This window comes from Oncorhynchus masou, chromosome 8, assembly GCF_036934945.1.
Source record: "Oncorhynchus masou masou isolate Uvic2021 chromosome 8, UVic_Omas_1.1, whole genome shotgun sequence".
Lineage (NCBI taxonomy): Eukaryota > Metazoa > Chordata > Actinopteri > Salmoniformes > Salmonidae > Oncorhynchus > Oncorhynchus masou.
Genome location: NC_088219.1, coordinates 1911535 through 1939253, shown reverse-complemented (window position 1 = coordinate 1939253; position 27719 = coordinate 1911535). Strand labels below are relative to the sequence as shown.

At 45.4% G+C, this 27719-nt stretch overlaps 1 protein-coding gene across 4 annotated transcripts; it reads left to right on the top strand.

The window, feature by feature from the left end:
• The first annotated feature begins 3837 nt into the window (after positions 1 to 3837).
• On the top strand, positions 3838 to 27719 carry tpte (transmembrane phosphatase with tensin homology). Of its 4 annotated transcripts, none has more exons than XM_064971303.1 (19): positions 3838 to 4118; positions 5490 to 5563; positions 7726 to 7803; positions 8773 to 8820; positions 9604 to 9765; positions 11799 to 11918; positions 13461 to 13560; positions 13889 to 13952; positions 14258 to 14322; positions 16020 to 16080; positions 16802 to 16883; positions 19868 to 19956; positions 21489 to 21550; positions 21671 to 21751; positions 22286 to 22391; positions 24651 to 24748; positions 24830 to 24925; positions 25209 to 25279; positions 26488 to 27719. In XM_064971303.1, the coding sequence occupies exons 2-19, from the start codon at positions 5514 to 5516 to the stop codon at positions 26588 to 26590; spliced, it is 1536 nt and encodes a 511-aa protein (XP_064827375.1). In that variant the 5' UTR covers positions 3838 to 4118; positions 5490 to 5513; the 3' UTR covers positions 26591 to 27719. The 4 variants fall into 4 exon arrangements, with proteins under 4 accessions (XP_064827375.1, XP_064827373.1, XP_064827374.1 ...); XM_064971301.1 differs by having other exon boundaries at positions 7723 to 7803; XM_064971302.1 differs by having other exon boundaries at positions 3842 to 3949; positions 7723 to 7803.

The following is a 27719-nucleotide window of genomic DNA, read 5'->3' as shown; positions in this document are numbered from 1 at the left end:
TTGCCCCTGTCATTCTAAGCTGAGACGTGCTCATTAGCTTTTTAGCTATTCTGAAAGGTAACCTTATGGGCTTTCTGTTTCAATGACAATCTACTATTTACCAAGAAGTGGACAAAAGATGGGAAAACAACCGCTGGATTGTAACTGTTTGTAAAGTAACGCTGTGAGGCTTTAGCGGTCGTGGAAGAAGTTTTCTGATTTTAGATTTGAATGGCAGAAAACAAAAAAAGTTGTGGAAGATTTTCGTACTCGTCTAACTTGTTGGGAAAGTGGTCAGAATGTCGTTTCAAACAGTCTGGAAGAAAAGCAGTTGGTTCGCTTCCTCAAACAGGTGTCATTCTTGATCGGTAAAAGTTATTTTCGTTCTGATTTTGAGATTTTAGTAGCGGAGAGGAGGAGTTCATACCTCCTAGCATGTCCAACCTGTTGGGGAAAGTGGACCAAGCTGTTTTCTGTCAAAAGCCACACAGCCTGACAGTTGACACTCGACCCGTCACACAGCCTGACAGTTGACACTCGACCCGCCACACAGCCTGACAGTTGACACTCGACCCGCCACACAGCCTGACAGTTGACACTCGACCCGTCACACAGCCTGACAGTTGACACTCGACCCGCCACACAGCCTGACAGTTGACACTCGACCCGTCACACAGCCTGACAGTTGACACTCGACCCGCCACACAGCCTGACAGTTGACACTCGACCCGCCACACAGCCTGACAGTTGACACTCGACCCGTCACACAGCCTGACAGTTGACACTCGACCCGTCACACAGCCTGACAGTTGACACTCGACCCGTCACACAGCCTGACAGCCTGACAGTTGACACCCGACCCGTCACACAGCCTGACAGTTGACACTCGACCCGTCACACAGCCTGACAGTTGACACTCGACCCGTCACACAGCCTGACAGTTGACACTCGACCCGTCACACAGCCTGACAGTTGACACTCGACCCGTCACACAGCCTGACAGTTGACACTCGACCCGCCACACAGCCTGACAGTTGACACTCGACCCGTCACACAGCCTGACAGTTGACACTCGACCCGTCACACAGCCTGACAGTTGACACTCGACCCGTCACACTCGACCCTCTCAATATTAGGCTGCATTACATTGAATACCAAAATAATCAAAATCCCAAATTTAAGATCAGTTTGTCTCCCCCACCCCCCCCCGGTGGTCAAGGTAGGGACTTGGTATGGATAAGCAGGTCCTGGATCTGTGCCTCTGCTTACCACCTGTGTCTTATGATCCATCCTCAGTGGATGGATGTGTGGCCGTGTTCCCAAATGGCTGCCTTTTCCCCATGCAGTACACTATATAGGGAATAGGGTGCCATAGGGCTCTGGTCTAAAGTAGTGCACTATATAGGGAATAGGGTGCCATAGGGCTCTGGTCTAAAGTAGTGCACTATATAGGGAATAGGGTACCATAGGGCTCTGGTCTAAAGTAGTGCACTATATAGGGAATAGGGTGCCATAGGGCTCTGGTCTAAAGTGGTGCACTATATAGGGAATAGGGTACCATAGGGCTCTGGTCTAAAGTAGTGCACTATATAGGGAATAGGGTGCCATAGGGCTCTGGTCTAAAGTAGGGCACTATATAGGGAATAGGGTTCCATAGGGCTCTGGTCTAAAGCAGTACACTATATAGGGAATAGGGTGCCATAGGGCTCTGGTCTAAAGTAGTGCACTATATATAGGGTGCCATAGGGCTCTGGTCTAAAGCAGTACACTATATAGGGAATAGGGTGCCATAGGGCTCTGGTCTAAAGTAGGGCACTATATAGGGAATAGGGTTCCATAGGGCTCTGGTCTAAAGTAGTGCACTATATAGGGAATAGGGTTCTATGGGGCTCTGGTCTAAAGCAGTACACTATAAAGGGAATAGGGTGCCATAGGGCTCTGGTCTAAAGTAGTGCACTATATAGGGAATAGGGTTCTATGGGGCTCTGGTCTAAAGTAGTGCACTATATAGGGAATAGGGTGCCATAGGGCTCTGGTCTAAAGTAGTGCACTATATAGGGAATAGGGTGCCATAGGGCTCTGGTCTAAAGTAGTGCACTATATAGGGAATAGGGTGCCATAGGTTTCTGGTCTAAAGTAGTGTACTACATATAGGGAATAGGGTGCCATAGGGCTCTGGTCTAAAGTAGTGTACTACATATAGGGAATAGGGTGCCATTTGGGACCCCCCCACCCGCTGGATAAAAACCATGTATCTGCAACATTGTACATCATCGGGTTCCTACATCTGAAATAGCATGTGTTCATTTTAGATAACTGTCATCGGGTACATTTTGTGATTAACTTAAAATCTTTTTTTTTTTCTCCCCCCTGTGAAGAGTTGGTGCTGTGCAATTAATTCCCTTTGATTCTAGATGTTTCTCAGAAGCCTTACCATCTGTGAAAGATTGGCGCATTTATTGGAATAAAGTGAATAGAAGTTTGTACATGAAGTAGAATCAAACAAGACCATTGATTTGGACCAGCAGGCAGTGCAGTGAGGGGCCACTGGAATACATTTCTGCTAATACAGGACTGTTAAAAGGCCCAGTGGACTACTTTCAGGGCGTGCTGCAGCACCATCGGCACGCCTACTTGTTATGGCAAGGGGGAGGGACTACAGCACGAGAGAGGAGCATTGCAGACTCAAAAGCGCTGCAGAATTCCATTTTTAATCCACGTATCTCTAAACGTCAAATTTTGAAGTTAATAGTTAGGGTTACAGTTTTTTTTTGCGATTGCTTACACTCTTGTAGTGGAATTTGTCTCGTTGTATATCAACGTAACACACAAGCCAAGTGAGACAACACTCGGTGATAAACATCTTACTTCTGTCAAAATGAAACTCTGCAATCAAAACTTAATAATTCCTTGCAACAAAAATGGCACAGGCACCATTTGATTTACTCTTTCAAAGCAGCAACACACGGACGTACTTTACTCAAAATGCTGACGTCTTTAGTACACCTTTTTAATTGTGTCATACAAGCTTCTGTGAAAGATTGCTCCTTACACTGGGGCGGCAGGTAGCCTAGTGGTTAGAGCGTTGGACGAATAACCGGAAGATTGTAAGATCGAATCCCCCGAGCTGACGAGGTACAAATCTGTCGTTCTGACGCTGAACAAGGCAGTTAACCCCACTGTTCCTAGGCCATCATTGTAAATAAGAATGTGCTCTTAACTGACTTGCCAAGGTCCACCCTCAGGAGGTCGTCTGGCAGTTCTGTAGAAAATGCAAGAATAGGATGTCATTGGTTAGTTTGTTACATACTGGACACAGTAACATCAACTGTTTCGCAGTACTACATCTATTTGTTTTGGTTCACTGAGGAGCATAAACCTAATATTGTAGGACTACATTGTATTGTACTGTGATATCCTCTCTCCCCCTCCTCTCCCCCTCCTCCCTCCTCCTCTCCCCCCCTCCTCCCTCCCTCCCTCCCCCTCCCCCCCTCCCCCCCCTCCCCCCCCCTCCCCCTCCTCCTCCTCTCCCCCTCTCCCCCTCCCCCCCCCCCCCTCCTCCTCCTCCCCTCCTCCCCCTCCTCCCCCCCTCCTCCTCCTCCCCCTCCTCCTCTCCCCCTCCCCCTCCTCAAATGTAAAACATACATTTGTGTCCAGCACTGGGATTGAACACGTGACCTTCTGTTCCAGAGTTATGGGATTACACCAATCCACAACCCCATTGCGAAACGCAAGCCTTCTTGATGATAATAGCGCCCATTGTTGCCCTAGTGTCTGGTTTTTGAAGGCATTTCTCGACGTCCTCAGAATACGGTTAGACGTTAAATTTCGAAGTCACTCTTGAGCGATCTGCCTGTCAGGAAGTTGAAAACCGCTACGTTTGCAGAGAGTGGAGGAGGAATAGGAGGATGGAAGGAAAAAATACCTCGGTGAACCTTTGAACCTTCTTCTCGAACAGTCACAAGACTAGGTTCGTATACTTCCTAATCGGAGTTGGATATCACACATACCGATGCAGGCGACCCGGTTCACTAACAGTGATTCGTTTGGATAAAGAAAATTAAACGAACGGAAAACAAGGCGAAGGGGAGAGAGTAGCACCACCGCACTCTTCTATGCTGCTGAAAGAGAGTCGTTAGGTTTGTAAAATTGTCGCCACAACTTTCCAGATCATTTTGTGGTTAACCTTTAATCAATTATTCCCAAAATACAGCAACAAGTGTAGACTTTGTTTTTGGAACGTGTGTTTGTTTCGGTCAGAGATCCCGTTTATTCTGAGTGCTTTCTGCCGGACCGTGTGTGGGTGTCAACTACAGTGGATGGTTTCCCCAGAAGCATCGTAATAAGTCTCTCGTTTAAATCTGCTGTTTCCCTAAAACCGTCTTTACGAAAGTTGTACTGGACACCGCTCGTTATTTTACCGAGTGCTTCAGACCACACGTAGAACGGTGCGTCGGCAGATGCGTTTTTTTGTTCATATACCGCGTCAAATTATACACGGAAGATCTAGGCAGATTCAATATGTTTATCTGTCTTCCTGTGACCTCTGTCAACTTAGCTGTGAAGTTGACTACACATAGTTACAATGTCTTTGCAATTGTTACAAACAAGCGAACGATAAAACAAAACATATTCTTCAAATGAAACCCGAGATGACTGCATTACAAGATAAATAGCCTATACTATGTAATTCAATACTATTGAAGTCAATTTCATGTTAATTCAATTGAGCTGTATTTTGTTATAGGCCACAGTCAACATGTGCGCAATGATGTGACTAGACTTGATTTAGTACATTTTAGGGTAAGCATTACGCCGTATATCAACCGTTGCATCTATAGGTGGTAATATCTTTCTATAAGTTGATCCGTCGTTAGTATTGTGAAATAATTGTAATGTTAAAGTAAAACTGATCCGAGAGCAGCCCTACCTTTTTTCCATCCTATCAGTATCGACACATACCTCAACGGCGCACTTAGCGACAGTTCACTCACTCACCGCGGTGTTTCGGGAAACGCATGTTTAAGACACACGTTACATGTGGAAAGCCTGGGCTCTTGGCTAGTCTCTTGTCCAAACATTGTAACCAGCAGACACACTGTCCATTTATGAATGGGCCAAATGGCACACTATTCCCTACATAGTGCACTACGTTTGACCAGAGCTCTATGGACACTTTTTGAAAGTAGTGTCCTATGTTGGAAATAGTGCCATTTGGTACTCAAGTGTTTGACAGAAACATGTCACCAAAAGCCATCTGGGAAAACTTTCAATCTCTGTGTTTCAGGGGTGGACTGGTCTTCTGACATTTCGGGCAAATGACTAACGGGCTGGTCCATTTTTAGCCCAGTGGGCCTGTCTAACTAGTTTTTTTAGCTACAAATTATCATTACTTGGGTAATAATGGAGGCCTCAAGGAAAGAAAAGTGGTCCGGTGTGTTAGAAATGCCAAGGCTGAATTCTGGTCCCAGTCCGCCCCTGCCTGTGTTGATGTATTCTCTCTATAACAGGAAAGAGAAAATAAGACGAGCATCATGTCATCTGTTCATTTCAATCCGGGGTCGGATTCCACGGAAGTTAATGGGTAAGTTAACACACACAGTCAACCTTAAACACACACAGACACACACACACACGGTCAACCTTACAGACACACACACACACACACACGGTCAACCTTAACACACACACGGTCAACCTTAACACACACACACACACACACGGTCAACCTTAACACACACACACAGGGAGACTGTCAACCTTTACTGTCTTTTAATGAGTAATCTACAGAAGTTGCTACTGTTAGGAGACATTCTTTTATAATGACATGCTGAGCAGTGAAGGATGCGTCCCACATGTTACTAAGAGCCCTGGTCTAAAGTAGTGCACTATATAGGGTACAATAGGGCTCTGGTCTTAGGTAGTGCACTATATAGGGTACAATAGGGCTCTGGTCTTAGGTAGTGCACTATATAGGGAATAGGGTACAATAGGGCTCTGGTCTAAGGTAGTGCACTATATAGGGTACAATAGGGCTCTGGTCTTAGGTAGTGCACTATATAGGGAATAGGGTACCATAGGGCTCTGGTCTAAGGTAGTGTACTATATAGGGTACCATAGGGCTCTGGTCTAAGGTAGTGTACTATATAGGGTACCATAGGGCTCTGGTCTAAGGTAGTGTACTATATAGGGAATAGGGTGCCATTCGGGACGAACCCTAAGAATGGTCAGTCAAGACTGTAGAGGTGTGGCTGTAGTATTGTACGTCTCTCTGACATTCTGCTGATGTCAGTAGCGTTTTCCTGGTTTGAAACAACTGGTCATCAGCTGTTTGTCCTTAAGCTCGTCTCCCACTGCATGTTGACAGAGGATCAACAAGGAGGACAAGATGAATTACTCCATAACCTTTACTTTATATCACATTTTATTGGTCACATTCACATATTTAGCAGATGTTATTGCGGGTGTTGTGAAACGCTTGTGTTTCTAGCTCCAACAGTACAGTAATATCTAACTAAATGCTTGTGTTTCTAGCTCCAACAGTGCAGTAGTATCTAACTAAATGCTTGTGTTTCTAGCTCCAACAGTGCAGTAGTATCTAACTAAATGCTTGTGTTTCTAGCTCCAACAGTACAGTAATATCTAACTAAATGCTTGTGTTTCTAGCTCCAACAGTACAGTAGTATCTAACTAAATGCTTGTGTTTCTAGCTCCAACAGTGCAGTAGTATCTAACTAAATGCTTGTGTTTCTAGCTCCAACAGTGCAGTAGTATCTAACTAAATGCTTGTGTTTCTAGCTCCAACAGTACAGTAGTATCTAACTAAATGCTTGTGTTTCTAGCTCCAACAGTGCAGTAGTATCTAACTAAATGCTTGTGTTTCTAGCTCCAACAGTACAGTAATATCTAACTAAATGCTTGTGTTTCTAGCTCCAACAGTAATATCTAACTAAATGCTTGTGTTTCTAGCTCCAACAGTGCAGTAATATCTAACTAAATGCTTGTGTTTCTAGCTCCAACAGTACAGTAATATCTAACTAAATGCTGGTGTTCCTAGTTCCAACAGTAATATCTAACTAAATGCTTGTGTTTCTAGCTCCAACAGTACAGTAATATCTAACTAAATGCTTGTGTTTCTAGCTCCAACAGTACAGTAATATCTAACTAAATGCTTGTGTTTCTAGCTCCAACAGTGCAGTAATATCTAACTAAATGCTTGTGTGTCTAGCTCCAACAGTGCAGTAGTATCTAACTAAATGCTTGTGTTTCTAGCTCCAACAGTACAGTAATATCTAACTAAATGCTTGTGTTTCTAACAGTACAGTACCATGTTAAGTGTCTAAACTGTACATGGAAACAGCTTTAATTGATGTTGATCTCTTTCCCCATCTTTCCTTTTCTCTCTTTCTCCTCGCTCTCTTTCTCCTCGCTCTCTTTCTCCTCGCTCTCTTTCTCCTCGCTCTCTTTCTCCTCGCTCTCTTTCTCCTCGCTTTCTCTCTCCTCGCTTTCTCTCTCCTCGCTCTCTCTCCTCGCTCTCTCTCTCTTTCTGCTCTCGCTCGCTCTCTCTTTCTGCTCTCGCTCGCTCTCTCTTTCTGCTCTCGCTCGCTCTCTCTTTCTGCTCTCGCTCGCTCTCTCTTTCTGCTCTCGCTCGCTCTCTCTTTCTGCTCTCGCTCCCTGCTCTCGCTCGCTCTCTCTTTCTGCTCTCGCTCCCACCCCATCCGTCTCCCTCCCTCTCTTTCTCAGTAGTGTAGAGAAGCTGGAGGAGGCTAAGGTGGAGATAGACGATGGGAAGGATGAGAGTGCTGAACCTGATACCATGTATCAGTAAGTACACACACACACACACACACACACACACACTGTGCTGAATCTGATACCATGTATCAGTAAGTGTACACACACACACACACACACTGTGCTGAATCTGATACCATGTATCAGTAAGTGTACACACACACACACACACACACACACACTGTGCTGAACCTGATACCATGTATCAGTAAGTGTACACACACACACACACACACACTGTGCTGAACCTGATACCATGTATCAGTAAGTGTACACACACACACACACACACACACACACTGTGCTGAACCTGATACCATGTATCAGTAAGTGTACACACACACACACACACACACACACACACACACACAGTGCTGAACCTGATGTACCAGAATCATTCCACCTCAAAAGCACAACGAAGAGCAAATTATTTCTGTAGTTAGAAACGGATTAGAATTCCAGAAACATTATTTTGTTGAAATATAATTTGATCTCTGAGAAATAAAACAAATTAATTGAACCCAAATTGGCCCTTTTTAAAATGTATAGGATTCATATATAATCTTCAATAAATATAGTACCTAACATCTCATTTGGATTATATATAATTACTTTTAGCTATTTTTATTGGCTTCCTCATGTCTTACTCATTGTTAGGAAGAATTATGGTCCAAATCGGATGTTATTTATTGATGATTATATGAATTAAAATGGCCAATTTGGGTGCAATCAGTACTCTGAGAGATTAAGTCAGATTCAAATCAAATTAAATCGCAACAAAAGTGTTTTGTAGCAGCTCATCTCATGTGTTTCTAACGACAGAAACAATTTCTGAAAAATGTGAGATGTGTCATGGCTGAAATGACATGGAATGACCCACCAGTAAGTACCGCGGCTCCAATCGCAACGTCACACACACACACACACACCTCCAAATGTATAGAGATGTTGTTTCTGATGAAAGTGTCGTCATTCGTTTTTTTTTTCTTCGTTCTACAGACTTATTCGGATGAAGATTACGCCTTTTGTCATGTCCTTCGGATTCCGGTAGGATGGTGGTGGAGGGGATGATGGTGGTGGAGGGGATGATGGTGGTGGAGGGGATGATGGTGGTGGAGGGGATGATGATGGTGGTGGAGGAGATGATGATGGTGGTGGTGGAGGGGATGATGATGGTGGTGGTGGAGGGGATGATGATGGTGGTGGTGGAGGGGATGATGATGGTGGTGGTGGAGGGGATGATGATGGTGGTGGTGGAGGGGATGATGATGGTGGTGGTGGAGGGGATGATGATGGTGGTGGTGGAGGGGATGATGATGGTGGTGGTGGAGGGGATGATGATGGTGGTGGTGGAGGGGATGATGATGGTGGTGGTGGAGGGGATGATGATGGTGGAGGGGATGGTGGTGGTGGAGGGGATGATGATGGTGGAGGGGATGATGGTGGTGGAGGGGATGATGATGGTGGAGGGGATGATGATGGTGGAGGGGATGATGATGGTGGTGGTGGAGGGGATGATGATGGTGGAGGGGATGGTGGTGGTGGTGGAGGGGATGATGATGGTGGTGGTGGTGGAGGGGATGATGATGGTGGAGGGGATGATGGTGGTGGTGGTGGTGGAGGGGATGATGGTGGTGGTGGTGGTGATGGTGGTGGTGGTGATGGTGGTGGTGGTGGGGATGATGATGTTGGTGGTGGGGATGATGGTGGTGGTGGTGGGGATGGTGGTGGTGGAGATGATGGTGGAGATGATGGTGGTGGAGGAGGGGGTGGTGGTGGTTATGATAATTATTCTCTCTGTCTGTCTCTCTCTGTGTCTCTGTATTCCAGTATGTTTGGTGTGGTACTGATCATAGTGGATATAGTGCTGGTGATAGTAGACCTGTCTCTGATGACGCGGAGCAGAGATGTGGGGGACGTTCTAGAGACGGTCTCTCTCATCATCTCTCTGTTCTTCCTCACCGACGTACTGCTACGGGTCTATGTAGAGGGGTAAGCGAGAGTGTGTGTTCTCAGTCGTGGCCAAAAGTTTTGCATGACACAAATATACATTTTCACAAAGTTTGCTGCTTCAGTGTCTTTAGATATTTTTGTCAGATGTTACTGTGGAACACTGAAGTATAATTACAAACATTTCATAAGTGTCAAAGGCTTTTATTGACAATTACATGAAGTTGATGCAAAGAGTCAATATTTGCAGTGTTGACCCTTCTTTTTCAAGACCTCTGCAATCTGCCCTGGCATGTTGTCAATTAACTTCTGGGCCACATCCTGACTGATGGCAGCCCATTATTGCATAATCAATGCTTGGAGTTTGTCAGAATTTGTGGGGTTTTGTTTGTCCACCTGCCTCTTGAGGGTGACCACAAGTTCTCAATGGGATTAAGGTCTGGGGAGTTTCCTGGCCATGGACCCAAAATATCAATGTTTTGTTCCCCGAGCCACTTAGTTATCACTTTTGCCTTATGGCAAGGTGCTCCATCATGCTGGAAAAGGCATTATTCATCACCAAACTGTTCCTGGATTGCTGGGAGAAGTTGCTCTCGGAGGATGTGTTGGTACCATTCTTTATTCATGTCTGTGTTCTTAGGCAAAATTGTGAGGTAGCCCACTCCCTTGGCTGAGAAGCAACCCCACACATGAATGGTCTCAGGATGCTTTACTGTTGGCATGACACAGGACTGATGGTAGCGCTCACCTTGTCTTCTCCGGACAAGCTTTTTTCCAGATTCCACAAACAATTGGAAAGGGGATTGATCAGAGAAAATGACATTACCCCAGTCCTCAGCAGTCCAATCCCTGTACCTTTTACAGAATATCAGTCTGTCCCTGATGTTTTTCCTGGAGAGAAGTGGCTTCTTTGCTGCCCTTCTTGACACCAGACCATCCTCCAAGTCTTTGCCTCACTGTTCGTGCAGATGCACCTGCCTGCTGCCATTCCTGAGCAAGCTCTGTACTGGTGGGGGCCCGATCCCGCAGCTGAATCAACTTTAGGAGACGGTCCTGGCGCTTGCCGGACTTTCTTGGGCGCCCTGAAGCCTTCTTCACAACAATTGAACCGCTCTCCTTGAAGTTCTTGATGATCCGATAAATGGTTGATTTAGGTGCAATCTTACTGGTAACAATATCCTTGCCTGTGAAGCCCTTTTTGTGCAAAGCAATGATGACGGCACGTGTTCCCTTGCAGGTAACCATGGTTGACCGAGAAAGAACAATGATTCCAAGCACCACTCTCCTTTTGAAGCTTCCAGTTTGTTATTCAAACTCAATCAGCATGACAGAGTGATCTCCAGCCTTGTCTTCGTCAACACTCACACCTGTGTTAAAGAAAGAATCACTGACATGTCAGCTGCTCCTTTTGTGGCAGGGCTGAAATGTGGTGGAAATGTTTTTTGGGGGTTCAGTTCATTTGCATGGCAAAGAGGGATTTGTCAAGCATCTGATCACTCTTCATAACACTCTGGAGTATATGCAAATTGCCATCATACAAACTGAGACAGCAGACTTTGTGAAAATTAATATTCGTGTCATTCTCAAAGCGTTTGGCCATGACTGTGTATATGAAGTGAAAGTAGGACAGCGAGAGCGCAGGACGGAGACCCCCCTGAGTGAGGGAGAGCTGTGAACCTCTGCTGTCTATGATGAGCTTTTTAAACAGGAAGTAATGTGCAGGAAATGGTTCCAGGAAGTGGTCTGCCCTTTACTGGGCAGTAGGCCTTATTGGAACACACTGATGAATCATCATAAACCTAAGTTAAACTCCTTGACTCAGCGGTGTTGATCTGGACATTACTGTCAAGTTATAAATGGCTCTCTGAGGATAATAAAGGTAATGACAAGACAAGATGAATACTGATGATGCACAATCTAATATAGATATTGCACCTTGTGCATTCTACTATTTTCAACTTTCACGAGTAAATGCCCCCCCCTGCCAACCCCTTACGCCTCCCAAGCACTGGTCGAACTATCTGTCTGTGTATGACTGACTCTGTGTGTCTGACTGACTGTCCTGTGTGTTTCAGGTTCAAGGTGTACTTCCGTTCCAGACTGAATATCATAGATGCCTGTATCGTTGTCATCACCCTGGTTGTCACTATGATCTACACCTTCTCTGACCTGACAGGGGCCAGCCTCATACCCAGGTACGTACAGGGGGCCGGCCTCATACCCAGGTACGTACAGGGGGCCGGCCTCATACCCAGGTACGTACAGGGGGCCGGCCTCATACCCAGGTACGTACAGGGGGCCGGCCTCATACCCAGGTACGTACAGGGGGCCGGCCTCATACCCAGGTACGTACAGGGGGCCGGCCTCATACCCAGGTACGTACAGGGGGCCGGCCTCATACCCTGGTACGTACAGGGGGCCGGCCTCATACCCAGGTACGTACAGGGGGCCGGCCTCATACCCAGGTACGTACAGGGGGCCGGCCTCATACCCAGGTACGTACAGGGGGCCGGCCTCATACCCAGGTACGTACAGGGGCCGGCCTCATACCCAGGTACGTACAGGGGGCCGGCCTCCTACCCAGGTACGTACAGGGCTGGGTGTAACTACAGAGCCCAGACTCACCCCAGGTTCACACACAGGACTGTATCTCTGCTTGACCCATGACCCTTTCACCCTCTTCAGTCCTGTTCCACAATCCTCTGCCTCTGATTGTTTTTGATACAGTACCAGTCAAAGAGTTTGGATACACCTACTCATTCAAGGGTTTTTCCTTATTTGTACTATTTTCTACATTGTAGAATAATAGTGAAGACATCAAAACTATGAAATAACACATATGGAATCATGTAGTAACCAAAAAAAAGTGTTAAACAAATCAAAATATATTTGAGATACTTCCAAGTAGCCACTCTATGCCTTGATGACAGCTTTGCTCACTCTTGGCATTCTCTCAACCAGTCTAATGTTCAGGGTTGGGAAACTCATGGTGAAAGAAAAGCAGCCCAGTGCTCAGCATATGTGGGAACTATTTCAAGACTGTTGGAAAAGCATTCCAGGTGAAGCTGGTTGAGAGAATGCAAAGAGTGCGCAAAGCTGTCAATCAAGGCAAATGGTGGCTACTTTGAAGAATCTAAAATATATTTAGATTTTGTTTTACTTTTTTTGTGTACAACATGATACCATGTTATTTTAGTGTTTGGATGTCTTCACTATTATTCTACAATGTAGAAAATAGTGAAAATAAAGAAAAACCCTTGAATGAGTAGATGTGTCCAAACTTTTGACTGATGCTATATATATATATATCTATCATATATATCTATCATATATATCATATATCTATCATATATATCATATATCTATCATATATATCATATATCTATATCATATATATATATATATCTATATCATATATCTATCATATATATATATATCTATATCATATATCTATCATATATATATATATCTATATCATATATCTATCATATATATATATATCTATATCATATATCATATCATATATCTATCATATATATATATATCTATATCATATATCTATATCATATATCATATATCTATATCCTATATCTATCATATATATATCTATATCATATATATATCTATATCATATATATATCTATATATCATATATCTATATATTATATATATTATATCATATATATGTGTGTGTGTGTGTGTATATATAGAGTATATATCTTTCTTACTCTTTTCAGGGTGGTGACGTTCCTGCGTTTTCTGAGGATTATAATCCTGGTCAGGGTCTTCAGATTAGCCTCTCAGAAGAAAGAACTGGAGAAGGTCACCAGGAGAATGGTGAGTTCATCTCCATGGCAACGCAGCTTTTTTTTTTTTTTAAATAAAAACAGTTTTCGGGGTTCAACGGCTATAGGCTGTACCTGGTCGGGTCACATCCTTCCACTTTCATCCCCGGGGTTTCAATCCCCTTGCCGTTGAAGCATCAATGCTTAAAAATATACACAAACTGAGTACTGATCAGAGAGGGGATATATATACAAACTGAGTACTGATCAGAGAGGGGATATATATACAAACTGAGTACTGATCAGAGAGGGGATATGTACAAACTGCATATGGACTCGTGCTCCGACCCTCATATAACCAATGACCTCTGACCTGTCAGGTGTCTGAGAACAAGCGTCGCTACCAGAAAGACGGCTTTGACCTGGATCTCACCTACGTCACAGGTTACATCTCACACACCCCTGACCTACGTCACAGATGAGCTGTTTTAAATGAAAGACTAATGTTAGGAACATATCATGAATGTTTATAGTATACTGCATATGCACAGCTCCTCCTCTCATCCCTTTCCTCTTCTTCTCTCATCCTCTTCTCTCATCCCTCTCTTCCGCTCTCCTTTTCTTCTCTCATCTCTTCTCTCATCCTTCTCTTCTCTCATCCTTCTCTTCTCTCATCCTTCTCTTCTATCCCTCTCTCCTCTCATCCTTCTCTTCTATCCCTCTCATCTCTCCTCCTCTTCTCTCTCCAGATCGTGTCATTGCCATGTCGTTCCCCTCCTCTGGGAAACAAGCCCTGTACAGAAACCCCATCAGGGTGAGCCCCGTATAGTAACCCCATCAGGGTGAGCCCCGTATAGAAACCCCATCAGGGTGAGCCCTGTATAGAAACCCCATCAGGGTGAGCCCCGTATAGTAACCCCATCAGGGTGAGCCCCGTATAGTAACCCCATCAGGGTGAGCCCCGTACAGTAACCCCATCAGGGTGAGCCCTGTATAGAAACCCCATCAGGGTGAGCCCCGTACAGTAACCCCATCAGGGTGAGCCCCGTATAGTAACCCCATCAGGGTGAGCCCCGTATAGTAACCCCATCAGGGTGAGGCCCGTATAGTAACCCCATCAGGGTGAGCCCTGTACAGTAACCCCATCAGGGTGAGCCCCGTATAGTAACCCCATCAGGGTGAGCCCTGTACAGTAACCCCATCAGGGTGAGCCCCGTATAGAAACCCCATCAGGGTGAGCCCCGTATAGAAACCCCATCAGGGTGAGCCCCGTACAGTAACCCCATCAGGGTGAGCCCCGTACAGTAACCCCATCAGGGTGAGCCCCGTATAGTAACCCCATCAGGGTGAGCCCCGTACAGTAACCCCATCAGGGTAAGCCCCGTATAGTAACCCCATCAGGGTGAGGCCCGTACAGTAACCCCATCAGGGTGAGCCCCGTATAGTAACCCCATCAGGGTGAGCCCCGTATAGTAACCCCATCAGGGTGAGGCCCGTATAGAAACCCCATCAGGGTGAGCCCCGTATAGTAACCCCATCAGGGTGAGCCCCGTATAGAAACCCCATCAGGGTGAGCCCCGTATAGTAACCCCATCAGGGTGAGCCCCGTATAGTAACCCCATCAGGGTGAGGCCCGTATAGAAACCCCATCAGGGTAAGCCCCGTACAGTAACCCCATCAGGGTGAGCCCCGTATAGTAACCCCATCAGGGTAAGCCCTGTACAGAAACCCCATCAGGGTGAGGCCCGTATAGTAACCCCATCAGGGTGAGGCCCGTACAGTAACCCCATCAGGGTAAGCCCCGTATAGTAACCCCATCAGGGTGAGCCCCGTATAGTAACCCCATCAGGGTGAGCCCCGTATAGTAACCCCATCAGGGTGAGCCCCGTATAGTAACCCCATCAGGGTGAGGCCCGTATAGTAACCCCATCAGGGTGAGCCCCGTATAGTAACCCCATCAGGGTGAGGCCCGTATAGTAACCCCATCAGGGTGAGCCCCGTATAGAAACCCCATCAGGGTGAGGCCCGTATAGAAACCCCATCAGGGTAACACACTATATCGGAGGTTCTGATATTGTCAATAGGGAAATTGACTCCTAAAGGTCAATAATATCTCCTCTTCCTACACACACACACACACACACACACACACCATGACTCCTAAAGGTCAGTAATATCTCCTCTTCCTACACACACACACACACACACACCATGACTCCTAAAGGTCAGCAATATCTCCTCTTCCTACACACACACACACACACACACACACACACCATGACTCCTAAAGGTCAGTAATATCTCCTCTTCCTACACACACACACACACACACACACACACACACACACACCATGACTCCTAAAGGTCAGCAATATCTCCTCTTCCTACACACATACACACACACACCATGACTCCTAAAGGTGGCCAGAGAGGATAAAAGAGTTAGATATCAGTTGGTTGTTTTAGAGAATAATCTAATTCTATAATATCTCTTCTCTCTGCTCCTGTTAGGAGGTGGCTAGGTTCCTTGATACCAAACATGAAGACCACTACAGAGTATACAACCTCTGCAGTGAGTACACACTACACACTACGTCCAGTCTACTACAGAGTATACAACCTCTGCAGTGAGTACACATTACGTCCAGTCTACTACAGAGTATACAACCTCTGCAGTGAGTACACATTACGTCCAGTCTACTACAGAGTATACAACCTCTGCAGTGAGTACACACTACGTCCAGTCTACTACAGAGTATACAACCTCTGCAGTGAGTACACATTACGTCCAGTCTACTACAGAGTATACAACCTCTGCAGTGAGTACACATTACGTCCAGTCTACTACAGAGTATACAACCTCTGCAGTGAGTACACATTACGTCCAGTCTACTACAGAGTATACAACCTCTGCAGTGAGTACACATTACGTCCAGTCTACTACAGAGTATACAACCTCTGCAGTGAGTACACATTACGTCCAGTCTACTACAGAGTATACAACCTCTGCAGTGAGTACACATTACGTCCAGTCTACTACAGAGTATACAATCTCTGCAGTGAGTACACATTACGTCCAGTCTACTACAGAGTATACAACCTCTGCAGTGAGTACACATTACGTCCAGTCTACTACAGAGTATACAATCTCTGCAGTGAGTACACATTACGTCCAGTCTACTACAGAGTATACAACCTCTGCAGTAAGTACACAGAGTATATAGTTTGTGTCGTCCGTGTGAGGAGAGGGTTGGGAAACCATCTCCAACATGTTGTTGCTGTTTGTTCTTTAGGTGAGAAAGGTTACGACCCCAAGTTCTTCCACTACAGAGTAGAGAGGGTGTTTATCGACGACCACAACGTGCCTTCTCTAGAGTGAGTACTGTACACCCCACCGTGTGTGTGTGTGTGTGTGTGTGTGTGGAGTACACCCTACCGGGTTGTGGTAGTCGTGAAATTTGTGTCGGCCGGGAACTCTCTCAGAAGGTTAAGAAAAGGTGACGTTTTGATGACTATGTATTCCTAGGTCGGGGGAGCAGAAGCTCGCAAGTTCCTGTATGTGTCCTCTATCGCACCGTGTGTTTGTCATGAAGCAGAGACCACCGCTCTTGACAGAGAGAGCCCACTTCCTCTCTGATTGAAGAGCCTGTAAAAACCTGTTTGGTTGTCGGAGGAAACAGACAGACATCTTTACAACCATTGAATTAATGTTTTTTTTTTTTAACATGAACGTTTTCCAATCCAAGGCGTCAGTCACCAAGTCATTTAGTTTTCTCAACAGTCACATTATTCTTTAACAAAAAATGTTCCACTTCTCCCACACTGACTTTACAAAATTCAAACTTTCAATGCTTTTCTTTTGAATGATTAGTTTTTTTTATGCATGAATATGACGTCTCTCTGTTGGTTCCTTCCTAAGTTTCCACTTTGCCCAATGAGGTCGTCGTTCAAATCAATTGGATGAATAAGCCATCGGATTCGATAGAATCTGCCCATAATTTTTATTTAAAGTCATTTTTGTTCCCATGTAATTCTTTGTCACTGATCTTGGCTTCATCGTTTCTTCTTCTTTTTGTTGAGTTTAGTCACGCCATTTCTCAGTTTGCAGTAAGTCAGCCAATCAGATGTACAGCCAGACTTATTAGCCACTCATTTCGCCTCATCTCTTTCAACCGTTTTTCATTTCCTCATCAATCCACGGTGCCTTAACAGATCTTTAGCCTCGTCCCTCTCTCAACCATACAGCTTCTCAGTTCCTCATCAATCCACGGTGCCTTAACAGATCTTTAGCCTCGTCCCTCTCTCAACCATACAGCTTCTCAGTTCCTCATCAATCCACGGGGCCTTAACAGATCTTTAGCCTCGTCCCTCTCTCAACCATACAGCTTCTCAGTTCCTCATCAATCCACGGGGCCTTAACAGATCTTTAGCCTCGTCCCTCTCTCAACCATACAGCTTCTCAGTACCTCATCAATCCACGGTGCCTTAACAGATCTTTAGCCTCGTCCCTCTCTCAACCATACAGCTTCTCAGTTCCTCATCAATCCACGGTGCCTTAACAGATCTTTAGCCTCGTCCCTCTCTCAACCATACAGCTTCTCAGTTCCTCATCAATCCACGGGGCCTTAACAGATCTTTAGCCTCGTCCCTCTCTCAACCATACAGCTTCTCAGTTCCTCATCAATCCACGGGGCCTTAACAGATCTTTAGCCTCGTCCCTCTCTCAACCATACAGCTTCTCAGTTCCTCATCAATCCACGGGGCCTTAACAGTTCTAACAGTCAGTTTCTTAATAGGTCCATATTTTTTTTAATCAATAACTGGAAGAAACTATTTCATAAATGTATCAAGTGCTGCGTCTGGATGCTCCTCATTACACACATCAGACAAAACAAATATTTATTTTGTCTATAACATCGGAATCAGTACAAAAAGGTTTTGCATGATCTCTTCTATACTCTATAAGACCCAGCCTTTGGAACTTTGGTCAATGAGGAGGAGCCTTCCTTCAGAGCAGGAGGGAGGAGCCTTCCTTCAGAGCAGGAGGGAGGAGCCTTCCTTCAGAGCAGGAGGGAGGAGCCTTCCTTCAGAGCAGGAGGGAGGACCCTTCCTTCAGAGCAGGAGGGAGGAGCCTTCCTTCAGAGCAGGAGGGAGGAGCCTTCCTTCAGAGCAGGAGGGAGGAGCCTTCCTTCAGAGCAGGAGGGAGGAGCCTTCCTTCAGAGCAGGAGGGAGGAGCCTTCCTTCAGAGCAGGAGGGAGGAGCCTTCCTTCAGAGCAGGAGGGAGGAGCCTTCCTTCAGAGCAGGAGGGAGGAGCCTTCCTTCAGAGCAGGAGGGAGGAGCCTTCCTTCAGAGCAGGAGGGAGGAGCCTTCCTTCAGAGCAGGAGGGAGGAGCCTTCCTTCAGAGCAGGAGGGAGGAGCCTTCCTTCAGAGCAGGAGGGAGGAGCCTTCCTTCAGAGCAGGAGGGAGGAGCCTTCCTTCAGAGCAGGAGGGAGGAGCCTTCCTTCAGAGCAGGAGGGAGGAGCCTTCCTTCAGAGCAGGAGGAGGAGCCTTCCTTCAGAGCAGGAGGGAGGAGCCTTCCTTCAGAGCAGGAGGGAGGAGCCTTCCTTCAGAGCAGGAGGGAGGAGCCTTCCTTCAGAGCAGGAGGGAGGAGCCTTCCTTCAGAGCAGGAGGGAGGAGCCTTCCTTCAGAGCAGGAGGGAGGAGCCTTCCTTCAGAGCAGGAGGGAGGAGCCTTCCTTCAGAGCAGGAGGGAGGAGCCTTCCTTCAGAGCAGGAGGGAGGAGCCTTCCTTCAGAGCAGGAGGGAGGAGCCTTCCTTCAGAGCAGGAGGGAGGAGCCTTCCTTCAGAGCAGGAGGGAGGAGCCTTCCTTCAGAGCAGGAGGGAGGAGCCTTCCTTCAGAGCAGGAGGGAGGAGCCTTCCTTCAGAGCAGGAGGGAGGAGCCTTCCTTCAGAGCAGGAGGGAGGAGCCTTCCTTCAGAGCAGGAGGGAGGAGCCTTCCTTCAGAGCAGGAGGGAGGAGCCTTCCTTCAGAGCAGGAGGGGGAGCCTTCCTTCAGAGCAGGAGGGGGAGCCTTCCTTCAGAGCAGGAGGGGGAGCCTTCCTTCAGAGCAGGAGGGGGGAGCCTTCCTTCAGAGCAGGAGGGGGGAGCCTTCCTTCAGAGCAGGAGGGGGGCCCTTCCTTCAGAGCAGGAGGGGGGCCCTTCCTTCAGAGCAGGAGGGGGGGCCCTTCCTTCAGAGCAGGAGGGAGGGCCCTTCCTTCAGAGCAGGAGGGGGCCCTTCCTTCAGAGCAGGAGGGGGGGCCCTTCCTTCAGAGTTATTCTACGTGTTATTTTCTATCAAATAGTTTTGTGTGTGTGTTCATCTCAGGGACATGCTGAAGTACACTGCAGGTGTGAGAGAGTGGATGGCAGCTGATCCCAAAAACATCATTGCTATACACTGTAAAGGAGGAAAAGGTAACTACTACGCCATCTACTGGTAATATCCTGTAGTAGCAGCCAGCTGTAATAATGTTGAGCAACTCATGGAGAAAAACAGACTGGGTTGGCTTAGGTTTTTTACAAACAATGTAGCTGTGATAACATGATAAGTGTGTAGCTGTGATAACATGATAACAGTGTGTAGCTGTGATAACAGTGTGTAGCTGTGATAACAGTGTGTAGCTGTGATAACATGATAACAGTGTGTAGCTGTGATAACATGGTAGCTGTGATAACATGGTAGCTGTGATAACATGATAGCAGTGTGTAGCTGTGATAACATGATAGCAGTGTGTAGCTGTGGTGATGACAGTGTGTAGCTGTGTCAGAGCATGACATTGTTTCCTTTCACGCTGAGTGGTTAATGAAAGGGAAAGAGCTGGAAAGCTTGTTCATGTACATTGAGTAACTATGGTAACTCTCAATGGTTGTAAAAACAGACTTTGTTTGTTTGCCGTTTTGAGGTGAAGAAAACATCACTTGATAAATGAATCACACTTCAATGTCTGGCAACTCGACGGACTATTCTGGGTTTGGTGGATGCCAGGAGAACGCTACCTGCCCCAATGCATAGTGCAAACTGTAAAGTTTGGTGGAGGAGGAATAATGGTTTGGGGCTGTTTTTCATGGTTCAGGCCTCTTAGTTCCAGTGAAGGGAAATCTTAACCCTACAACATACAATGACATTCTAGACGATTCTGTGCTTCCAACTTTGTGGCAACAGTTTGGTGAAGATCCTTTCCTGTTTCAGCATGACAATAACCCCGTGCACAAAGCGAGGTACGTACAGAAATGTTTTGTCAAGATCGGTGTGGAAGAACTTGACTGGCCTGCACAGAGTCCTGAACTCGAACTCACCCCCTTTGGAATGAAATGTAATGCCGACTGCGAGCCAGGCCTAATCGCCCAACATCAGTGTCAGACCTCACTAACGCTCTTGTGGCTGAATGGAAGCAAGTCCCAGCAGCAATGTTCCAACATCTAGTGGAAAGCCTTCCCAGAAGAGTGGAGGCTGTTATGGCAGCAATGTTCCAACATCTAGAGGAAAGCCTTCCCAGAAGAGTGGAGGTTGTTATAGCAGCAATATTCCAACATCTAGTGGAAAGTCTTCACAGAAGAGTGGAGGCTGTTATAGCAGCAATGTTCCAACATCTAGTGGAAAGCCTTCCCAGAAGAGTGGAGGCTGTTATAGCAGCAAAGGAGGGACCAACTCCATATTAACGCTTCATAGGTGTCCCCGTACGAGTTCAAAATATCTTGGTCGACCAACAGTCTAAAAAATTGTCCAGTCCACTAATTGGGTTCAGCTCTACAGGGGTCAGCACTATTGTTTACATTTGTTTACCAACATTGGAGTGAAACAAGCTTATATTTTTGGTTCTGATGAGGTACGACAGTTAAGCTCATGAGGCATTTATAAGTAATATTCTTCAAGAATCAATGTTTTACTTTTCAATAAGCCCAAAAATGGCCCCTTTTTTAACAGGTGTGTGTGTGTGTTCCTACAGGGCGTACAGGGACTCTGGTGTGCACCTGGCTCATTGACAGTGACCAGTTTGAGAGCGCTCAGGTAGGGCAATTACCCGACACTGTTCAGGTATTTCAGCGTGACACAGTGCTTAAACGGTTTAACATCAAAAACACCACCCCCAGGGCTCCGGGGGATAACGTGTTTTATAATGATCTACAGGACAGCTTGGACTACTTTGGGGAGAGGAGAACAGACAAGAGCCGTAGCTCCAAGTTCCAGGGAGTGGAGACCCCGTCTCAGGTACACGGATATGACTGGCGCTCAGTCTCTGGTACATTGGGCTGCGTTTACACAGGCAGCCCAATTCTGATCTTCGTGAGGGGGAAAATTAAAGACGACAAATTGGTGAGAACAAGATCAGAATTGGGCTGCCTGTGTAAAACACAGCCATAGAGACCATAAAGGTGATGCAGTGTTTCCCAACAAGACCACAGGTAACATTTGGGTCCAAAACCTGTGCCATATTTGATAAGGCAGTTACATGGCGCCGGTCTACTGTGGAACCTTACCTGCTCGCCCGGCCTGTAGAGTGGTGGTCCCCGGCCTGTAGAGTGGTGGCCCCCGGCCTGTAGAGTGGTGGCCCCCGGCCTGTAGAGTGGTGGCCCCCGGCCTGTGTCTCTGTCTGTCTGTGTGTGTGTTACAGAGCATGTAGATGGGTTACTATGGTGTGTGTGTGTGTTACAGAGCATGTAGATGGGTTACTATGGTCTGTCTGTGTGTTACAGAGCAGGTACGTGGGTTACTATGAAGTGACGGTCTGTGTGTGTGTTACAGAGCAGGTACGTGGGTTACTATGAAGTGATGAAGACTAAGTTCAACCGACAACTTCCTCCAGAACAGAGCCTGAAGATCAAGAGCATCCGCATCCACTCCATAGCAGGTTTGATTGAATATCTGTCCACTATAGTAACATCCACTCCATAGCAGGTTTTGATTATTTGATTAAAAACGGCTCCACCCAGAGACATGACATACGGCACATGAAACATAATTGAAGATAAAACACAAGCCCATTGTTGTCCTCTGAAAAGAGAGAATACCCTGTTTTGATTGGGCAATGTAGATTAACATACATTTTGTCCCACCAGCTGAGAACGCCATTCCCTAAATGGTCAGCAGATGGCGCTGCTATCCACTTGCTAGTTTGCGTTTCTAAAGGAGGGGAATAATATTTTGCATGTCACATTGGTGGCATTTCTTGGGAGGTTATCTACAGTGACACTAGAGTCACAGAGAAAATATCTTAAAGGGTGTTGATTTACCTCATTTCTGTTCCACACAGACAATTGCCTGTAAGGCCCCTCAGTCGAGCAGTGAATTTCAAGCACAGATTCAACCACAAAGACCAGGGATGTTTTCCAATGTCTCACAAAGAAGGAAACAAATTGCATTTACATTTGTGTCTTTTACTCTTACAGTAGTGAGTCATTTAGCAGACTCTCTGATCCAGAGCCACTTACAGTAGTGAGTCATTTAGCAGACTCTCTGATCCAGAGCCACTTACAGTAGTGAGTCATTTAGCAGACTCTTTTTATCCAGAGAGACTTACAGTAGTGAGTCATTTAGCAGACTCTCTTATCCAGAGTCACTACAGTAGTGAGTCATTTAGCAGACTCTCTGATCCAGAGCCACTTACAGTAGTGAGTCATTTAGCAGACTCTCTGATCCAGAGCCACTTACAGTAGTGAGTCATTTAGCAGACTCTCTTATCCAGAGCCACTTACAGTAGTGAGTCATTTAACAGACTCTCTGATCCAGAGCCACTTACAGTAGTGAGTCATTTAGCAGACTCTCTTATCCAGAGTCACTTACATTTTCATACTGGTCCCCCGTGGGAATCGAATCCACAACCAGGACGTTACAAGGGCCGTGCTCTACCAACTGAGTAACATGGGACCATTGGTAGATGGGTTATATATATATATATATTAAGCAGATATTGAATACCCCTTTGGGTATGGTGTAGTTATTCATTACACTTTGGAAGGTGTATCAATGCACTCAGTCACTACAAAGATACAGGCGTCCATCCTAACTCAGTTGCCGGAGAGGAAGGAAACCACTCTGGGATTTCACCATGAGGCCAATGGTGACTTTAAAACAGTTAGAGTTTAATGGCTGTGATAGGAGGAAAATGGGGATGGATCTACAACATTGTAGTTACTCCACAATATTAACCTAAATGACAGAGTTAAAAGGACACCTTTTTGCCCTGACTACGAAGCATTATTTAGGGGGAAAACGCAACACATCACTGAGTACCACTCTTCATATTTTAAAGCATGGTGGTGGCTGCATCATGTTATGGGTATGCTTGTAATCGGCTAGAGAGATGTTTAGGACAAAATCTTAATGGCGCTAAGCAAAATCCGAGAGGGAAAAACTGGTTGTCTGCAAATAACCTTAAGCACAAGGACAAATATACACTGGAGTTGCTTACCAAGATGACATGTAATGTTTTTAAATGGCCTAGTAAAAGTTTTGACTTCAATCTGCATGTAAATCTATGGCAAGACTTGAAAATGGCTGTCTAGCAATGATCACATTGATCAACTTGTACATGTTTTTTTTCAAGAATAATTGGCAAATATTGTACAATCCAGGTATGCAATGCTCTTAGACTGACCCAGAAAGACTCACAACTGTAGTCACTGCCAAAGGTGATTCTAACATGTATTGACTCAGAAAATTGAATATTTATCTAATCAAGATATATTATTGTTTTATTAAATTTGTACAAATCATGGAATTTGTCTTCCGCTTTGACATTAGATTATATTGTTAAATTATGTATGACGATGTAAGAAGGGCTTTATAAATACATTTGATTCTGCACCTGTGTGACTGTTGAATGATGTTGCAGCATCTTAACCTGATTTTTGTCCTCGCATTCTGGCAATGGTGTAATTGATAAACAACTTCATTGCAATGCAAACAGCAGGTGGATGAGACCACACTTTAGGCTGCCATTGACGGCCATGTTGTTTTTATGCCATTTTCCAAATATTTATAATTTCACTGATTTTAAAAGGCCACTGTAGTAATGTTTGGTGGCAGAGGACTTGTGCTTTTTCCACAAGCTATTAACCCTATTAGAATGACAGCTTGTTGAATGAGAATCTCCCCCTCTGTGTTCCAGGTGTGGGTAAAGGGAATGGTAGTGACTTGAAGGTGAAGATCATTGTAAAGAAGAAGCTGGTGTTCCTATGTGTCTGTGCCAAACAAGAGAACTGCACGGTGAGGCACACACACTATTGATTGATTGGTTGATATATTGATCTGTCCCAGGTGTGTTCCACATGTATTGATCTGTCCCAGGTGTTTCCTGATGCTGGTAACAACTCAGTGGTGATCAGCCTGCAGGAGGGGCCTGTTGTCAACGGTGACGTTAAGGTCATGTTTGAGTCCTCTGCTGTGAGTACCTGTGGATGGGGGAAGAATTTAGACGTGACACGAGTACCTGTATTCAGGGAAATACTTTAGATGTTACACAACTAACTGGAGCTTGTATTTGGGGGAAGACTTTAAAGGTCACAGAACTAATGGAAGCCATCATTGAAGGAGAACATTTTAAAAGCTATTCGAAGCTGGTGTTAAGGAACATATTTCAAATGTAACAGAGATACAATTCACTCTCATAGCCCTCTGGTGTGTGTGTATTGTCTTCTAATAATGCTTCCTTCATCTTCCTCTCCAGGGTCTCCCTAAAGGATATGAAGACTGTCCTTTCTATTTCTGGTTCAACACCTCCTTCATAGAGAACAACAGGTATGGTTCAATACCTCCTCCTCCTCATTTATGGTTCAATACCTCCTCCTCCTCCTCATTTATGGTTCAATACCTCCTCCTCCTCCTCATTTATGGTTCAATACCTCCTCCTCCTCCTCATTTATGGTTCAATACCTCCTCCTCCTCCTCATTTATGGTTCAATACCTCCTCCTCCTCCTCATTTATGGTTCAATACCTCCTCCTCCTCCTCATTTATGGTTCAATACCTCCTCCTCCTCCTCATTTATGGTTCAATACCTCCTCCTCCTCCTCATTTATGGTTCAATACCTCCTCCTCCTCCTCATTTATGGTTCAATACCTCCTCCTCCTCCTCATTTATGGTTCAATACCTCCTCCTCCTCCTCATTTATGGTTCAATACCACCTCCTCCTCCTCATTTATGGTTCAATACCACCTCCTCCTCCTCCTCATTTATGGTTCAATACCACCTCCTCCTCCTCCTCATTTATGGTTCAATACCTCCTCCTCCTCCTCCTCATTTATGGTTCAATACCTCCTCCTCCTCCTTTATGGTTCAATACCTCCTCCTCCTCCTTTATGGTTCAATACCTCCTCCTCCTTTATGGTTCAATACCTCCTCCTCCTCCTCCTTTATGGTTCAATACCTCCTCCTCCTCCTCCTTTATGGTTCAATACCTCCTCCTCCTCCTCCTCCTCCTTTATGGTTCAATACCTCATCCTCCTTTATGGTTCAATACCTCCTCCTCCTTTATGGTTCAATACCTCCTCCTCCTTTATGGTTCAATACCTCCTCCTCCTTTATGGTTCAATACCTCCTCCTCCTTTATGGTTCAATACCTCCTCCTCCTTTATGGTTCAATACCTCCTCCTCATTTATGGTTCAATACCTCCTCCTCATTTATGGTTCAATACCTCCTCCTCATTTATGGTTCAATACCTCCTCCTCATTTATGGTTCAATACCTCCTCCTCATTTATGGTTCAATACCTCCTCCTCATTTATGGTTCAATACCTCCTCCTCATTTATGGTTCAATACCTCCTCCTCATTTATGGTTCAATACCTCCTCCTCATTTATGGTTCAATACCTCCTCCTCCATAGAGAACAACAGGTATGGCTGTCTGCTCCATCTGTGGGAATGAGCCCTAATACGCCAGTGACATGTCTTTTAAAACCCTGTGGTTTATGCTTTGTTCTCTCTCCTGTATTCCCTCCCCCTCCCAGACTGGTCCTGTCTAGAGAAGAATTGGACAACCCCCACAAAGCCAAGACCTGGGATCTCTACAAGGAGGCCTTTGGAGTCACCCTGTCTTTCTCTGAACCATGACCTCTGACCTTTTTAACCCCTGTCCAACTCTGAGCCCTTACCCCTGATAACAAACCTGTCTGTGTGCCAAATAGCACTCTGTATAGTGCACGGTCAGACCAGAGCCCCCGTGGGGCCTGTATATAACTAAAGTGCTGTATAGAGATTAGGGTACCATTTTGAGATTCATGCCTTCTCTGACCTCTGACCCATGATAGTCCTGTCAGACCAAAGGGTCAACACCTCCTGAACCTAGCCAAAGACACTCCACTACCAGAAATCACTGGCTGTGTCCCAATCATCTATCCTTTCTCCTAGAGTGTGCACTCGTTCACTTGCTTATCATTTGATAAGAAAAATGACTGGTATTAGAAATATGGTAGAAACTCCCACCAATCCAACTTGGGGAAGCAGCGAAGGTGTGTACACCTTTTTTATTTAGGAGAAAGACACCAGGGACTCTGTCCCAATAATAATCGCCTGTCTGTTTGCACTGAGCCATGAGACCTTAAGTGTATCATTAGTCCTCTGTGGTCAAATCTGTGGATGTATTTTACATTTATGTTAACAAACAAAAAGGGATCATTTGGATGTGAGGGATGTTCAATACTTAAACCTTAAAGATGATTGTTTTGGAGACCTTGGAAGATTTATGGGCCAGTTTCCCGGACATAGATTAAGTAAAGTCCTGGACTAAACAGCTGTTTAAATTGAAAGTGTGTTTTTTTGTTGTTGTCCAGGTCTAGGATCATCTGAAACCAGGCTTTATAAATGTAACTGAATATTCTATGCTAGTATTATCCTGTCAATACAAAGGGGTATACTAAAAAGCAAGATCTATAAATTAGCAAACTAAACTTTAAATATTCTGAAATAACTTTTTTATTTTGTTTTGTAAGGATAAACTTGAAATAGGCATGGTCTAATTGACTCAACAACCAAAAACACATTTCTGAGTTTAACCTTCTTAATGAATCAGAAAATCAATAGATATTTCTTGTTGTTTATCAGTTAGCTGGCTAACTTGTTGATCCTGCATTGCAGTAGAGCCCTCTGGATAGTGAATGGGATGTAGGTGAGGAAGACTGGGGATCTGTTTCACTAAAATATCAGTGTTCCAGCTTAAAATAAATAAACAAACATATTTCCA